General features: G+C 38.8%; 1 protein-coding gene across 10 annotated transcripts in view; it reads left to right on the plus strand.

Moving 5' to 3' along the window:
• CLIP4 (CAP-Gly domain containing linker protein family member 4) overlaps window positions 1-18,567 on the plus strand; it is a 117,784-nt gene that overhangs the window by 22,862 nt on the left and 76,355 nt on the right. For 5 of the 10 annotated variants that reach the window (XM_043982020.1, XM_043982021.1, XM_043982024.1 and 2 more), the window contains 4 exons: window positions 9,945-10,092; window positions 11,264-11,403; window positions 15,736-15,829; window positions 17,651-17,812. In XM_043982020.1, coding sequence (XP_043837955.1) covers window positions 9,960-10,092; window positions 11,264-11,403; window positions 15,736-15,829; window positions 17,651-17,812 — 529 coding nt within the window. In that variant the 5' untranslated portion in view covers window positions 9,945-9,959. Of the gene's footprint in view, window positions 1-1,225; window positions 1,386-9,944; window positions 10,093-11,263; window positions 11,404-15,735; window positions 15,830-17,650; window positions 17,813-18,567 lie in introns of those variants that run through there. The other 5 variants (XM_043982019.1, XM_043982025.1, XM_043982026.1 and 2 more) reach the window with 4 other exon arrangements.

An 18,567-nucleotide genomic window follows, 5' to 3' on the forward strand; every position in this document is an offset into this window, starting at 1 on the left:
TAAAATTATTTGTTTTTAACTTTGTAAAATAAAGACTTTTTTAAACCAAAAAAAAAAGGGGCAGCTAGGTGGCACAGTGGTAGAGCACTGGCCCTGGATTCAGGAGGACCTGAGTTCAAATGCAGCCTGAGGCACTTGACACTTACTGGCTGTGTGACCCTGGGCAAGTCACTTAACCCCAATTGCCTCACCAAAGAAAAGAAAAGAAAAGAAAAGAAAAGAAAAGAAAATGCTGTGTTTGCTGGGTGGCAGTATCTGGAAGCTCACCAGGGGCCCTGAGATTGTCATGTCCCCACCAGTTACAGACCTCCCGATGCTGTCCTTCCTCAAGTCTCTTGTAAGAAATCGGTATCAGAACCCAGGTCCCCTCAAGTCCAATATTCCTACCCTACGGGGTGGATGCTAGCAGATTAGGTTTAGCTTTTTTACTTAGAGGGGAGGAAGTTGTGTCCTTGGGCCCCCTTCCCGTCTCTTGGCATTTCCTCTTCTGTGAAAAGCACCAGCTCTGATGTTAGAGGACACCATGCCCTGGAATCCCACCTGTGAGATTTTGGGCAAGGTGCTTAACCTCCCCGGGCCTCAGCTTCCTCATTTAGAGAACAACGGGGCTGGATAAGAGGGCTTCAATGGTCCTCCCAGCTCCAGCTTTGATTCCGTGGGAGGAGGGGTCTAGAAGAAGATCAGGGGTTCTGACCTTTGTGCGGGGGTGTCACGCACCCGCTTTGCAGTCCAGTGAAGCCTATGGGCCCATTAACGGCTTGCTGCTTACATTCACAATCAAAGGAAATTATTAATTTCAATTGGGGGGGGTGTGTTAAAATAAAGCTGGGATTTCCTTCTCCTCCTCCCAGCCGCCCTGAAATCGATGCACAGACTGCTCGAGGTCGGTGGCCGCCAGCCGAGGCAGCCCCGGCCTAGGATGGTCACCGACGGCCCTCTAGGCTCGGCCCCGATGCTCTGATCCTGGGGGTGGGGTTCTTTTTGTTTTTTCTCTCGGGGTGGTTCGGGAGCTGGTGGTGGCGGGAGGTCCGGCTAGCCCGGGTCACGGTCACGGTCACGGTCGCGGCGAGGGTCAGGGTGGGGGGGCTCTCGCTGCGGCTGCGTCCCGTGCGCGCCTGCGTGCTGCGGACATGCGCGAGCCGGCCCCAGCGCCCCGGAGGCGGCGGCCGTTGGAGGCGGGTCGGGAGGAGGCCCGGAGGAGCTGGCGGGGCGGGGCGTCTCCCGAGGCTCGGCGGGCCGGCGGCCCGCTCAGTGCTGCTTGCAGCGTCGTCGGGTGGAGGCGGTTCCGTCTGCTCTCCTCTGGCGCGGCCTGAGCCGCTCCCTGGGGCTCCCTTCCTCGCCCCAGCCCTCGGCGCGGCTCCCCGAGAGAACCCGGAGGAGCGCAGGTGGGGGTGGGGACTGACAGTGGGGGTGGGGGGCGACCCGGGGCGCGTGGAGCGTGCGCGGCGCTGGAGGGAGGGAGAGAAGGAGCGCTCGTGTGGGGTGCTCCCGGGCCTCTGCAGCGGGGTGGGGTGGTGATGGCAATGGGGTGAAGGAGCCTAAGCATCCGACCCGCCCGGGAGCAAGGATGCCGGCAGAGGGGTGCACCTGCTACGCGCTTTTCCAGTGGCATCTCTGCTGGTAGAGAGAGCTAGGGCTGGGCGGGGCCTCAGAGGCCCCTAGTCCGCCCCCTCTAGAAAACTGAGGCCAGGGCGGGCGAGGTGACTTGCTCAATGCTGCACAAACCGTAAAGTGGCAGAGGCAGGGATTTAAACCCGGGGTTGCTCATTCCAGATTTAGTTAGCCCTTGATTGCGTAGCACCTTATAGGGTTAAGGGGACTTAAGAATAAGGACATCTGGGTTTTGGGTTGTTGCTGGGCAGGTAGGTGGTAGAGTTGTAGTTCGTAGGTCTAGAGCTAGAAGGGACCTCAGACTGGTCTCATTTTACAGATGATATTAAGGGAATTGTCCCAGATCGCACCGGGAATACGTGTCAGAGGAGGAATTTGAACCTGGATTCTCTGACTCCAAGGGCAGTGCTCATTTCTCTGTAATTTGGTTCAGCAAATTAGTGAGAAGCACTCTTTGTGGTTTAGTGGATAGAAGATTAGCTTTGGAGCAAAGAAGACCTAGGTTTGAGGCCTGCCTCTGACACATAGTGGGGAATAACTCAGAAGCTCTGAGTAATATAGATAAATTGCTGATCTGCATGGGGGAGTATGATTTTTTTACACTAATTTTTCATTTTGCACAACTACAGATTGCATTTACAGGTACATGGATAAAGGGACAAAAAAAAATAAAAGCATCTGGGAGTTCTTTTGCATTGTGCTAGGTGCCTCGCTACTTACTCTCCTTCCCCACTTTGTGTTGGTTGCATCAGCATGTGTGTTTTTGTTTTGTTTTGAGAAGTCACTCGAGTTTTGAAGGGAAATGCTTGCTCTTGAGAGTGCTAAGCAGTTGGTGACATGTTCCTGCCTTCTTGGATCAGATTAAACAGTTCATAATGTCAGTGTTGTCCTGGATTTATGTCAGTGGGTCTGTTCATTAAGGGAGATTTTAAAAATTGTTTCTTTTTTGTGAAACTGGGTACAAGCATAGTTTTATCAGTAATAACTTGCCACTATATGCTTTGGGACCTACTAGGACTTGCTTTGAAGCAATAAAATCTCCCATGATATTAGTGAAAGAAAAATTTCACTCAGCATTATCTTAATGACATTCCACCTCCACAACTTACTGAGTTAATTTTTTTCCTTGTTCTAAATGAGACTAAGAAAAATAGAGGCTTCTAAATCCATTAAATGATACTGTTTACTTTTAGGATCAAAAGAACACAGATTTAGAGATGGATGGATGCTAACAGATCTTCTAATGCAACTCTTTCATTTTGCAGATGAGTAAAGTGAAGCCCTGAGCGGTTTAGTGGCTTCCCTATGGTCACACACTGATTGACATTTTTGTATGGTTTCTATGGAGTCTTTTAAAATTTTGTTCAACAAGCATTATATATGCTAAGCATTGAGTTGGGCCTTGGAGATAAGGATGCAAACTGAAAGGTCCCTGCCCTCAAGAAACTTCTATTCTGTTGAAGAAAAACAACTGTGTATAAAAGAATAATGCACATATTTACAAATCAGCTTCTGTGAAATCATTTAATGTGAAATTTTGATTTGACAGTTGACCATCCTGTTTGTTTCAGTACATTTGTCCTTTTGGGAAGAGAGCAAAGCTGTAGCATAATGGGAAAAAGAAAATCCTTGAAAGGTGAACTTGTTAGATTATTGTTATGTAAGCTTAACCATGTCCTTTCCTATTTTTCAAGTGTAATTAGTTATGTAGATGCTTTTTAAAAATGTTAAGTTTAGCATGCTCGAAGATTGAGGTATGATGACTGTTATCTCCAATACTGTACAAGTCAGTCTAATAAAATATTTATAGTGTTTATTTCAGAAAAGACCAGGTTGTGTTTAATTTTTTTAGGATTTTTAAAAAAATTAAAAAAAGTGACCTTTTGTTGTTTTTTATTGTTATAAATGATAACTCATCCTGAAAAATCTATCAGCAATCCTTAAGTTATACAATTGATATGCTCTCTTCTCCCTGAATGACTACATCCCAACGTGATTATTTTCTTTCCCCTATTATTTCATTGTTTATATATAGAAGTTTATATATTACAACATTGGATTGGGTTATAGCTGATCTTGTCATACATGTATATTTTGTTTTTCTATCAGGAATGTGAGCTGCTTGCGGGCAGGAATGCACATTTATTTCTTTTGTACTTTTCCACAATGACTAGTATAGTTCTGAGCACAGAAGATAGACCCAGTGAATGCTGGCTGAATAAATGAACAAACTTTGTATTATCGCGAAACAAACAGGTTTCTGATTGGGCACCAAAATACCCATTTTGGTCAAACTACTTTTGAATTTCTCAGGGATAATAAGGAATCATGATTGGTGAAGTACTGAATGTCCATTTTGAGTAAAAGAGCCTGAAAAATGCAATTCTCTGAATGTGACTGGAAACCCCTAGCTGCTGGCAGACAAAAGGTGTGTCCTCCTTCCAGAACCACCAAAGTTTGTTGGCATCCCAAGACTTTCTTGGTTAAACCTGCATTCTGCTTCTGGATTAGAATTCTTATTCAATGGGCATTGGTAAAGCTTCCTTGAGTCAGTCCCTCAGAGCAATATTGTAGGATTTCAGTATTCAGGAGTGATAAAATGAGACTGCAATTCTCTCCTGGTGTTTTCCAAATATAAGCTTAGGAGGTGTGAACCTATGATGATACTCTGATTGCTAAAGGGTATCTGTCATATGCACAGTAACTTGGGACTAATACCACCTCACTTCAACAGATGTCAGCGATTGTTACCTGTTTCATGGACAGCCTTTACTTGCATTGTATTGCTGCCATTAACATCAATAACACTCCATCATAACGTCTTAAACCCTGCTGTAATGCTCAGATTCCTGGCTTCTTCTCTTTCCCTCCCAGGGGATACTCAGCTCCATTTTACTCCCTATAGCACTTCTTTAGAAAATAAGTGCCCTCTGTTATGTTGTACCACTTAGAGACAGTAATTGATTCTACTGAAATGAAACATTAGGTAAGATGTGCTTGTGATTGATTAATTGCTGTGCTTACTTGCTCTCCCCAACCCTAAAATAAAGCACATAAGTAACATTGGGTTGCACATAATAAACCAACATCTAGTAGACCAAAGTGTATGCGTGTAAATGGGACTATTATACCCCACAAATCCACTCTTTTTCCTTAAAGCTGAAAATAACTTTTTTTTCTCCTGTAAGAATATTGTTCCTTTGTAATCCCCAGAGAAAATTCTTGCTTCCGTTATGTAAAAATAAAGTTTGACCTGAAAGGAAACACAAGTAATACCCTACATACTATTTTCTGAAACTCCAAATATATTCATCTCTTGAATCTCCTTTTCTTTTTCCCAAAAGTAGAGGCCAGCAGGTTTTAGGACGTAGTGTTGGAGAAAGATGGTGATTATTGCAATCCCTGTTACCTGGAAAGCTGTGATTGATCAGTCCCTTGAACTTGAGAATTCTGAGCTGCAGTAGGGCTCTGAGCTCAGACTGGCACCAATATGGTCAGCCCCCAACAGCAGCCCCCAGTGAACTGGCCTATATTAGTGATGGAGCAGGTAAAAGTTCAAAAGAACATCTGTAGCAAAAGAAAAAAAAACAGACCTTGATTCTTCTATTTTATATTTGGTTTTGGAGTGTGATTGTGATTTGTACTTGTCTACAACATGTGAAAATGGACTTTTTCAATCATAAAAGTATTTTTATTATTTTCCAGTTACATGTAAAAATAGTTTTCAACATTTTTCATAAGATTTTTAGTTCCAAATTTTTCTCCATCCCTCCCTTCCCTTACTCCTCCCCAAGACAGAAAGCAATCTGATATAGGTTATATATGCACAATCACATTAAACATATTTCTGCATTAGTCATGTTGTGAAAGAATCAGAACAAAAGGGAAAAACCTCAAAAAAGAAAAAACAAAAGAGTAGAAACAGTATGATTCAATCTGCATTCAGAATCTACAGTTCTTTTTTTCTGGATGTGGAGAACATTTTCCATCATGAGTAACTTGGAATTGCCTTGGATCGAAAATGGATAACTTCAAACATATGATGAAGCCCCACATGAACCTAATTCAGGGGGATTTAGAAAGCTGTCCTTATCCCATTTTCATGACCAGAAATGGTCTTTGTTTCTTTCTCAATCACTAGGAATGGATGGTATCACTTCTCAGATTCTGATAAAGTACCATATAATTGTAGGATCTCAGAGTTGGAAGAGACCTGAGAGGTCATCTACTTTCAACCTGAAACTTTCAGGTAGCAATCTCCTTTATTACATCCCCAGAAAGTTATCCAGGTTCCCTTCAAAAAGCTGTAGCCATGGGCAACTCATTTAGATAGCACCGTTTATTAGAAAGCTTTTTTTCCCATTGACCTTAAATCTTTCTCTCTTCAGCTTCTTCCTGTTATTCCTAATTATTCCTTCTGATGCCAATCAGATCCAATGTAATCCTTTTATCAAATCATTGCTCTTAAAATACTTGAAGATCATAGAGTCTTCTGCTTTAGGAGCAGTGCAGTTTCTTCCCTTAGTCCTTTTGTAGCATGACTTCTCACCATCATGACCACCTTCCTCTGGACATCCTTCAGTTTGTCAATACTTTTTCTTTCTAGTTGTGATCTAACCATGGCTAAATACTGTTGGACTATTATGTTCTTCATTCTGGACATTACTTCTTCCATGCAACTTGTGATTGCATTGCTGCTGCTGCTTCTTTCTTCTTTCTTCTTCTTCTTTCTCCTTCTTTCTTCTTTTTCTTCTTTCTTCTTTTTCTTCTTCTTCTTTCTTCTTCTTCTTCCTGTGAAATCTGTTAAACATCTTTGAAATCTATTCTCCAAATATGTAGGATATGGGGCAACTAGGTGGTGCAGTGAATAGGGGCCCTGGAGTCAGGAGCATGGGAGTTCAAATCCAGCCTCAGACACTTGCCACGTACTAGCCGTGTGACCCTAGGCAAGTCACTTGACTCCAATTGTCTTAAACATCTCCAGTTGTCCTGATGTATATCTTGTCACTGGACCCAGATGCCTCTGGAGGGGGAGAGTAAGACTGGTGACTTTGCTCAGCCTTTCTTCGCTTTAATCCAATTTACTGCAAGTCATGACATCACCTCCTGATGTCATGGTCTTCTTTGAGAACGAAAGACAAATAAGAATGTAGGATAAATGTCCAACTATTTGGCTCTCCATAAAAATAATAACAATAACAATAATAATATTAGTTCATGGATCTATAGAACTTTAAGGTTTCCAAAGTCCTTTTCTCACAACAACCCAGTGAGGTTAATAGGGCAAAAATTAGTACCCCCAATTTACAGATGAGGAAACTAAGTCATTTTGAGGTTAAGTGACTTGCCCATGTTCAGACAGCCAGGAAGTGTCAGTATTTGAGCCTAGGCCTTCTAACCCCAGGTTCAGTGTGATCACGGACATTAAAAAGTCATAGCCATTTTTCTTCTTTGACAACTAGCTCCTTATCAGGATGAGGAAACAGTTCTCCTTGCCCCTTCCTTTGTTCTTTGAAGAATGAAATGACTATGAAGGCAAATGAGATATTTTTTGGCTGCTCTTCTTTTAGCAGAGAGCATTTGGGCAGTTATCCAGTGTTGATGAAGGCCCTAATCACTTAGAATGTGTCCCTGGGCCAGGTTTGTAGTCCATTTCCTGAACTCATCCATTTTCTTCTGTCTAGGGGCTCTATCATGTTCTGCTGATTTCACCCAAATGATCTTCATTGTGCTTAGTCCCTCTGGTTTGTGGATTTATTCATATAGATCTATATCTATATCAGCCCCAGTTTCTTATTTGTCTTTATTGCATCTAATATACAGGATTGTAAGACTGAACTGAGATGATATACATAAGGCTATCTGCAAACGTTAAAGCTAATATAAATATTAATTATTTGTGATGCTACTCTACCACGCTAATGGATTTCTCTTGAATAAGATAAACTCTTTTTTTGTCATTTAATATTTTGTTTTTCCTCCAATTACATGTAAAAACAATTTTAACATTCTTTTTTCAAATTTTGAGTTCCAAATTCTCTCATTCCCTCCCCTTTCCCCCTCATTGAGAAGGCAAGCAGTTTGACATAGGTAATAGGTGTGAAATCATGCAAAACACATTTCCCCATAAGTCATGCTGTGAAAGAAAACAAATAACCCCCAAGAAAAAGAGAGTAAAGAAAAATATCTTTGATCTGCATTCAGGCTCTACCAGTTCTATCTCTGGAGATGGACAGCACCTCTCATCATAAGTTTTTCAGAATTGTCTTGGATCATTTTATTGCTGAGAATAGCTAAGTTATTTATAGTACATAATCATATTGCTGTTATTGTGTACAATTGTTTCCTGGTTTTGCTCATTTCATTTTGCATCAGTTCATGTAAGTCTCTCCATTTTTTTTCTGAAGGTATCCTACTTGTCATTTCTCAGAGCACAATAGTATTCCATCACAATTGAAGATATATTCTTTAGTTGTCATGTTCCAGCCTTGTCAAATCTACCCACATCTCAGTGATAGTGTGAGGTCAGACATCCCTCATTGCATTATGGTCTCTGGTTCCCTTTATTTCTCATGGCTTTTGCATTTCATAGGTTCATAGTTCTAGAGTTGGAAGAAACATGGAGGGTCATCTGGACTGCCTCCATCATTTTTATAGATAGGTAATAGACCCAGGGAGGTTAAGTGCCCAAGTTCACTCAGGGAGTAAATATCAGAGTTGAGAACTGAACCCAGGTCTTCTGATTCTTCAGCTAGTGTTCTGGCCACTGGGACTATGCATTTTATTAAGGCTCTCTTATTGTCTCCTTTGATTACTTGGCCTGTCCAATAATGTTCTCATTTTGAGGTACCTGAGCAATTTTCTCCCTTTTCCCTTCCCTTGATCTAATAATTTAGGCAGTTGTATGTTTATCAACCTTATTTGATGCAGACCATCCCTGGCCAAAAGCCTGCCATTCCTGTATCTTAAGCTGTAGTATGTAAGTCCAAATCCTGTTCATCACCACCTTTTTTACTTTTGGCAGGGCAATGAGGGTTAAGTGACTTGTCCAGGGTCACACAGCTAGTGTCAAGTGTCTGAGGCTGGATTTGAACTCAGATCCTCCTGAATCCAGGGCCAGTGCTTTATCCACTGAGCCACCTAGCTGCCCCCAGTCATCACCACCTTCTTGGCTATTTGCTTCCCAAGTTTGCTTTTCTCTTCTGAAGTCCAAACCTTCAATCAGCAATGGTGATGAAAGTGTCACCTGTGCTCCTGAGGTCTTAGGTTTCTTGCCTAGAATGTCATAATCTCTCACAGCACTTTCCAGGTTATTTGTGCCAAGAGGAATGACAAGGACTGAGCAATGATCGTGTTCAACAAATCTTGGGAAGCTCTTCTTCCCTAGAACATGCTTCTTGAATTCAGCTTGGCGTGTCTCCCAGGAAGAATCTTCTACTGTCTTGGGAGGAAATGTGGTATACTTGTTTCAGTTATTGCCATATAGCTTCAGAGGAAGCCTGTCAAGTACTCCACCTCTTTATGTTGACCAGGCGCTGCAGATGGAAGCTAGACCGGAATTAAGTAGCTCAGCAGGGTGGAATGAACTTACTGGTTATTAGTTCACTTGTTTCCTGGAGGCAGTGAAGCAATATGCAGAGTTTGTTTCAAAAGTCCGTTTTCCAAATCTTTCAGGGCCCAGAATCAGTAGAGATCCTAGATAGGATCCACAAGAAATGAAGACTATAAGACAGTATCAATATGTATTTGAAAGCAAAGTTAATAAACTTTGTAATAACGTGACCACAATTTTCCCCAAAACTTTTACTTGGAGGTTGAGACAGAATGGAAATTCATCATAGAAGAGCTTCTTTGTATACGAAAAAACACAAGCCCATTGTATTGCACGCAGTATGTGATGATAGATAGCACACTGTCAGCGTTCTGGAGTAGTAGGCCTGCACAGATAAGTTTTGCCAGCGGATACTTTGTGTCAGTTTTTCTTAGTATGAGCTAAGAGAGCACCAACCCCACCCTTTTAGATTAGCCTGGAATTTTGAAACAGGTTTCACCTATTATTTATTGTGAAATATACTGGGTGTCATCACCCACGCCTCTCTGGGAAAAATTTCCTTTGTCATTGACAGAGATTATATTGGAAAAAATTTATTACTTCAGATGAGTTTGCTGAAAGGACTAGGAAAAAAATAGCCCTGCAATTGGAATTTGAAAAGATAAGATTCATTATTAAGGGAAAAAGGTTGTCTTTTAATTTTTTTTTTAAAACGATGACTTTGAGGTAAAAATTCTAAGCTGTTTGGGAATAAAAATGTTTTTTTGTTTTTGTCTTAAAGGTGGCTTTCTAGAGGATGACCATAGAAGACCTTCCAGATCTCCCCTCAGAAGGAAATTCTTTGATTGGAAGATACCCGTTTTTATTTTCAGGTTCTGACACGCCGGTTATCTTTTCAGTTTCTGCAGCACCAATGCCTTCAGACTGCGGTATGTTGTGTAGCAGTTTTAACTTTTTGTAAACCAGGAAGTTGATTCTGTTTCTTGTCTACTTTTTTTTAGGCTTTTGCATGTTCATTCTAAAACCATGTACGGTATCTTTCACAAATTCCAAAAGCTCTGTTTTTATTATAGCTGACTTTCAGCTTCTGCATTCCCTTGTTGATTGCTTTATTTCTTAATACTTGCATGTAATTAAAAAATATGTATTTATTTTAAGCAGTAATGGCAGACTTCCTGAATTTGCAATTTAGAAAATGACACAAACTTCCAGAGTTCTTCCAACATTACAGAACATTAGAGGTGGAATATTACTTCACAAAATCACAAAGGGCAGTGGAGGGGAAAATGAGGTGGTAGAAAGCTTTTTGTAAGATCTATCTAAGCTAGATCATCGCAAGAATAACAATTATACACACACAAAAAAATAGAACAGATATTCCATCATTTCTATTGTGATGCTATAGTTGTAGTAATGTCTTGTCAGGCTGTCTGAGGGGGTAAGATTAACTCATAGTAACCTTAAAAAAAAAGACTTCAATGCTCTTGAGGGTTATTTCATCATAGATTTGATCGACCAAGAAGAATACATCTTGAAAAGGTGAAGATAAATTTGGTAGAATGGTCAAAAATTTCCAATTTTACTAACCATTTCAAATATAATTTTGGTCCTTTAGGAAGGAACATGTTTTCAGGAAACCTGCGTTTTCAACATTGTGAATGGACAAATAAGCCTTTATATACATTTTGTCTTACCAATTTATCTTTCCTGATACCTAGGTTTTTCAGTGAGTCTAGAGTCTATTTTACCTTGGAATTATTAAAGTCACATGTGTCATGAAAAGATACAGCTTGATTTCATTAGCAATTTGTAGGTTGGAAATTTTAGACTTGGGAGAAGCAATGTGGAATGTTATGCCTGGAAGATTAGATTTAGTGTCGAGAGACTTGAATTCCCATCTTTGCTCTGCCCCAAACTAGCTTGGGCAAATCTCAAACTCTCTGGGCTTTAATTTCCTTGTTTGTAAAATTGGGATTGGACTAAATGAATTCTAGTGAGTTTTCCTTCTAGCTCTGAAATCTGTGAACCTTATTGTAATGAGTATTAAAGGGATTTCTTTGTTGTTTATCTATTAAACTCATATTTTCTTATTTTAAATAGAATTTTCTTTTTTCGATCCCAATGATGCATCATGCCAAGAAATCCTTTTTGATCCTAAAACATCAGTATCTGAATTATTTGCCATTTTAAGACAATGGGTTCCCCAAGTCCAACAGAACATTGACATTATTGGGAATGAGGTAAGGAATATATACTTATACTTAAAATATAATATCCAGATTTGGGGATTTTTAAATTTATATTAGCAGAATTAAGTTTATTTAATATAGTATCTTATGTTAGGTCTCATAAGATGAGAGTTGGGAAATGGAAAGATAATAATCAGACCAAATTATAAGCTCTTTTTAAACAGACATAATGTCTTATTTATCCTTTTAATAGTACTCTGAACATAGTAGGCATTGAATAAATGCTTCTTATATAAAAATCCCCTTTTAACCCTGATGTTTTTATTTAAACTTTGTACTTATAAGTCCCTTTACAGAAGTCTTACTCCTTTGCCTCATCATGGTGTGGAAGTGCACTTAGGTTCTTGAAGATCTAGCCAGCAGAATTGTAAAGCTTGGGCAGTTCTAACATTTTCTAAATTTAAGAGTTTCTAAATTTTTTTGAGTATGGTCCTGGTCACAGACTGTCCATCATCTGAGGATCTGTACTAGTACAGAAAGCCATACTACAAGTAGGCTGATGATTTGGTGATGAAACCTTTGTCTAAGTTAACCTGTGAAACAAAGGAAAATATTTAGCCATTTAGTACCCTTCTTTTGTGGTGGCAGTTGGAAGTAGAAATGGCATTTTAAAAAATGAAGTTGATGACATTGGGAAGGATAACTGGGCCAGACCAAGTATATACACAGAAGAAATATGTTTTGGAAGCAAACAAATCTCAAAAACATCAATAGAGCTAAGTTCAAGTTTCAGTCTGCAAGGAGGAAAAATATTGAATGAAGAGAAAAACATCACTTGTAGTTATTATTTTTAAAAAGGTGATGGAGAGAACATTGGTAACTATTGCCCCTCATACCCAATTTATTATTTTTCTAAAATCTATGGGAATTATCAACAGTTTCATCGATGAAATATGAGAAAAGGACAGGCAAATTTTTGAAAATGTCTTTCTACAGCATTTTCAGTCATGCAATTACTTGAAAGATATAGTGAATATAAGATTTTACTCTATTGTTGATTAAAAAAGGATTTAGTGGTGTAAAATATATCCTTAAAAGTTCTCCTTGGGAGGGTGGCTAGGTGGTGCAGTAGATAGAGCACCAGCCCTGCATTCAGGAGGACGTGAGTTCAAATCTGGCCTCAGACACTTTACACTTACTAGCTGTGTGACCCTGGACAAGTCACTTAACCCTCATTGCCCTGCAAAAAAAAATAAGTTCTACTTAAAGATGTCTTTCATGTGTGAATTAAGATCACATAAGCTTCCTCAGTAGTTACAATCACAGAGATAATTTTGTTCATCTATCCTCTATCAATATCAAATTGAGGCATAAGATAGCAAGAAAAATGCTTGTCATCATCCTCCCCACTGTCAGAGGCTATCTTGTGAAGGGTTGAAATAGAAAAGGGATTTCCTATAGATGGTGAAATCCTGTGGACACTCCCATTTGCAGATGACATTGTATTAAGCCCTAAAATAATAAAATAATAGTTGAAATCCATGACAACTGGATAAGAGATGGACATAATAGACTGCAAAGGAAAAACCAAATTGATGAAGAGGCAGTGTGTTAGAGTCAGTGCAGACATGACTGTTTGTAATCAGAGGAGCTGGAGTGGAGTCCTGACTCAGGTGCTTAATAGTTGTGAGACCTTGAAGAAGTGGTTTTACTTTTCTTGGCTGGGGCCTGATCTCCTCACCTATAAAATGAAGAAATTGGATTTCATTTTCCAATTTGCACTCCTTAAAGAATGCCAGTAGTCCAGAAGATGGAATGAGTTTGGATGGATGCTCACTGAATTAGTCTTATCAATATACCTTTATATTTACCTTGGATAGGCACTGCAAAAGAATAGTGGATTTGGTGCAGAATTGAGGAGGTGTGAGAGAGCAAGCTGGGTAATCTTTGAGAAAACTTTTGTACTTTCTGACTCCTTTTTGAAAGGAAAACAAAAATATCTTTACTCAGCAGTATTCTTCCAAGGATGCTGTCTTATTGAGAATTGTGTAATGCCACAGTCTCCAAAGAATTGTTGATTGGCACCTTTAAAGGGCAATGGAGGGGATCTATGATGGGCAAAAGTATAATGTAGAATATTATGGAATCTCAGCATGTTCCGTTGGTATCTTCATGATGGTGGGAGAAAGTGAGGAAGTCCTCCAGCACATAGAGGGGACCTCTCAGAGAACTTTTGGGAGAACACGGACCAGAGTCACCTAGAATGGATAAGTATTTATGGATTAGACCCTGCGTAATTGGAGGGAACTTCTGAAGTGGTGTGATCACAGATCCATTGGAATATTTGAGTATGTGCAAAACAGAGCACTGAATGACCAGTAGGACCACAAATGTAGGCAAGTTTTGTTTGATTGCTTAATTAATCCTCCTCAGTAAGCCTCTCATTAGGGCAGTTTGGTTAGTATGTTGTTTCCAAAATATTCATTAAAAGTTACTCATTAAAAATGAACTGCCAGAGATGCAAATTGTCCAAGGAAAAATGAAAAAGACAGTAAGAAGATAAAATTTAAGGAATGGAATCTATAATTTTAGATTTGTAACTTATCTTCTCTCTGACTAGAAATCTAAATTAAGCACATTAAGATAATTGCCTAAATTGAATTTAACAGTATTTTCTCATTTATACCAGGATAGTAGATAATTTTGTCATTTTTCTTTCTAGTTTTAATATACTATCTCAGGAACTGACTTCATTATTTTTTCAAGCACTTTTGTGATAAAGATATAAGTACAGAAATATTCTCTAACGTAGGGATAATGTCCTCTGCAATACAATGACCCTTGCTAATGGGAAGATTAAACAGTGATACCTCCTGATGAGCATGAGTGAGCAGAGAAAACTGCTCTATGAAAACACAGTTTATGTAAAATTTGATTATAAGAGTATCATTTCAAGGAAGGATTCTGCATAACAAAACTGTTTCTGTATCTGTATGTATAATTCACAGTGCCAGTGGCTTTGCTTATTATGGTTAAAGGAATTTTATATAAATAATAGCCCTTATGGTGGGTTATAATTCTACTATAACCAAAAACATTTGTGTGTTCTACAGAGTTCATTAGAGTGGAATTTGGTTTGTTGCAGTTTTTCTCTTGCCCACTGTGATTTAATGTGTCATGTCTTTTTTAAATGTTCTCCTAGAGAGGTTTAAATTTGGCACTGTCTCAAATTGTGTCTTTTCTTTAGTTTTGGTATTATCTGTTGGAAATAGGTATTCCTACTTTCCTGGATCTATTGTTGGTTCAAAGAGTTGTCAATAAATAAATTTCAGTGGCTCCCTATTTACCTCCAGGATCAAATAAAAAATCTGCTTGACTTTAAAATACTTCATTATAAAACAAACAAACCCTTTTATAACTTGCCCACTCCCATTTTTCCTGTCTTTTTATACTTTACTCCTTTCTACATATTCTACAATCTAGTGACACTGGCCTCTTTTCTGTTCCTCATCCAAGACTCTTGATCTTCTGACTGAATTTTCACTGGTTATCTTCCATGCTTAGAATTCTCTCTCCTTCTCTTTGTCTTCTGGATTTCCTGGCTTCCTTCAGGTCTCAGCTGAGTCTGCTTTCTGCAAGAAGCCTTTCCCTGCCTGGTGTTTTCCCCCTGAGATTAGCTCCGGTTTATTTTACATAAATCTTACTTGTTTGTAGTTGTTTGCATATTGTCTCCTCCACTAGCCCTTGAGCTCCTTGAGAGGAGAGACTGTCTTTTGCCTTTCTTTGTGTCCCCAGCACTTAGTGCAGTGCCTGGCATGTAGTAGTCACTTAATTAATACTTGTTGACGGCTTTAAAATGCTTGGCAGGTTGGGTAGAGTAGCCTAGTATTTTTGTTAATTTTACACTCATTGGAAATGAAAGCTTACTTATTATTAATGAAGGTCAAATAACATATTTAAGGGACCCTTTTTTAGCTATTTTGTAATGCAAGTTTTTCTTTCTTCATGGTGATGTATATCACAATAAAATTATTTCATGAGGGGCAGCTAGGTGGCTCAGTGGATAAAACACCAGTCCTGGATTCAGGAGGACCTGAGTTATCCGGCCTCAAACACGACACTAGCTGTGTGACCTTGGGCAAGTCACTTAACCCTCACTGCTTGCCCCCAACCCCCCCCAAATTTATTTCATGAGATCAGACTGAAAATTCATTTGGAGTGTAAGTCAATTCTGTGGGAGCATATTAATCAAATGATAAATTGAACGTGTTGGGCTAGTTACATTATTGAGCTCATCAATTTGATTCCTCTAGGTTTATATTCATTTAAGAGCAACACTTCAGTAATAACACTGATATTCTCTTATGTTCTGATTGCTTATAGATTATCAAGAGAGGATGTAATGTAAATGATAGAGATGGACTAACTGATATGACTCTTCTCCATTATACCTGCAAATCTGGAGCTCATGGTATTGGTAAGTATACAGCAGATCTGTTAACTGGTTCCCTTTCTTGGACTTGGGAGGTAGAATATAAAATCAAACCATATATTCCTGGCCTTTACTGGTTATAAAATATACTCTCATATGATCTTAAAATTTGCCCACACATTTGCCCACACTTTCTTTGTTGAAGTGATGCCGAGATATAAAATATAACTGATAATGGAAAAAAAAAAGATTCTGTGAATGCTGGGGATTCCTGATGAAGTAGGGCTAAGTTCAAGGTGATCCTGACTCTTTAAAAATAAATTCTGCATTTTTTGCCTTCTGCCAGATAATTTTGCTTTCAAGTTTTACAAAATGTAGTTTTCTTCCTTATTTGGTACACATCTTAGTGTCTCTCTGCACTTTGCTTGAAACCTATTAGTGTTTTGCATCGAGTTTTATAGAGCACCTACTTAAGTCAGGTTTTCAATGTGGCTTCATTCCTTTACTTGAAATGAATTCCCACAATATCAAACAAATGCATATTCAAATATAAGCACAGAAGTTGTATTCCAAAGTCAGTTATGAATTTTTGTATTATCTCTGCCTTCATCTTGATTAGTGTGAATAATTGAGACTTGAGAGAGTAATGTATCACTCATAACTGTCCAAAGATTGTTGTCATGTCTCATCAGGGGGCTCTAATTAGTGTATGTTTACATTTTTTGGCTCTTAGAAGGGAAGAAAAATTGATTGGGAGTGTTTCTTTGTGAAAAGTATGCAGTTTTGAGGGTATCATTTTGAAATGAACAAGTTTTAGTATGCTATTAATCTGAAATTTATTCAGTTCTTGATTTCATAGTGAATTTCAGCTAATAGTTTCAATAGCACTTTTTATTACTCAGGTCATTGAAAATAAATTCATTAGGACATGATGTATTTTAATGAATGGTGTGTTACAAACTCTGGGAATAGTTTATCTTGCTAGAATACTTTTGTGACAAAATATGCAAATTGTGACAACTTTACCTTAAGATGCTTTTTCTTTTAAAATTATAAATTTAAAAAAATAATAAACATTTTTATTTAAAGTTCTGAAATCCAAATTTCATCCTTCCTTCCCTCTGCCCCAGGTGGTAAGCAATCAGATAAAGGTTATACATGTGCAATTATTCAGAACATTACCATGTTAGTCATTTTATATAAGAAAACTTGAAGAAAATGAAAGAAAGTGAAAAATAGCATGCTTTAGTCTGTGTTCAATCAATATTAGTTCTTTCTTTGGAGGCGGGTAGTATGCTTCATCATAAGTTAATTGGAATTGTCTTGGATCATTGTATTGCTGAGAATAGTTAAGTCATTCTTAGTTCTTCATTGAACAATATTGTTGTCACTGTGCACAAAGTTCTCCTGGTTCTGGTCACTTTTACCATACGTCAGTTCGTACAAGTCTTTCCAGGCCTTTCTGAAATCATCCTGCTTGTCTTTTCTTATAGCACAATAATATTCCATTACAATCATATACCACGCTTGTTTAGCCATTCCCCAATTAATGGGCATTTCTTTGATTCCCAATTCTTAGCCACCACAAAAAAAGCTGCTATAAATATTTTTGTACAACCAGGTCTAAAATTATACATATTTTATAAAATAACCTCCTTTTCTTTGTGCTTTTTATGTGGCTAAAAAGAGGGGTTATGAGTGGAATATACAGTTTGACTTTGCACAGCCCTGCCTCGCTTAAATCCAATTCATTTGTACATCATGATATCACCTTCCTGGTGTCATTTGTCCTCTTTGAGAATGAAGAACAAACAACAACAAAAGGTTTTCTTATCTGGGAAAATAATTTGAAAACTTTTTTTTAAGGTGATGTTGAGACAGCAGTAAAATTTGCTTCTCATCTCATTGAACTGGGGGCAGATGTTGGCTTGAGAAGTCGCTGGACAAACATGAATGCTTTGCATTATGCTGCTTACTTTGATGTTCCAGAACTTATAAATTTGATTTTGAAGGCATCAAAACCCAAAGGTAGGTAATGTTAGAATATCATTAATTATTATTCATTATGCATCCATTGAATGAAAAGGATTAAGTGCACTAGGCATTCCTAATAGAGTGGTAAAAGTTCATAGAGGACATTGTAGATAAGTTTTTTAAACTAAACTTGTGATTTCATTGTGGGATGTCCCAGTGAGCAGCTTTCTCTACTAACAGTGCAAATTGTCACCTTCTCTGCAATTTATAGCCTTAGGGAGCTGCCTCAGGCACTCAGGAGTTAAGCAACTTGCCTAGGTTCAAACAGGGAATATTTGTCAGAGATAGGATTGGACCCAGGTTTTCCTGACTCTTAGGCCAGTTCTTTCTTGCCTGGGTCATGCTACATTGTAAAAGTCAGTGAGATAAGTAAGTTCCTTGGGAAATGACCAGAGTACTGGCTTGGCTGGATTGGAGGATCCAAGCAGGAAGTGAGAAGATAAATACAGCGGTTGATAAAGCTACAAGTGACCTGGTAGAATGCTTGGAAGCCTAAGTTTAAGTGTCTGAATTTGATGTAATAGGTAGCTACTGTAGATCCTTAAGTATAGGAAGGACAAGGTAATATGGTCTCCAAAGAAGGTTTTTTCAGTAACTTGGCACAAAATTGGTTGGGGGTTGGAAGGAGGAGGGGGAGATGGAAAAGGCCATTGTTGACTATTCTACATAGGAAGCTGTTTCAGTAATAGTACAGAATTGTGAGTGTTTGGGCATAGCTTTGATTCAGTGTAGGTCTTTCCATTGCCTTA

Source organism: Dromiciops gliroides, chromosome 2 (assembly GCF_019393635.1).
Source record: "Dromiciops gliroides isolate mDroGli1 chromosome 2, mDroGli1.pri, whole genome shotgun sequence".
Classification (NCBI taxonomy): Eukaryota; Metazoa; Chordata; class Mammalia; order Microbiotheria; family Microbiotheriidae; genus Dromiciops; species Dromiciops gliroides.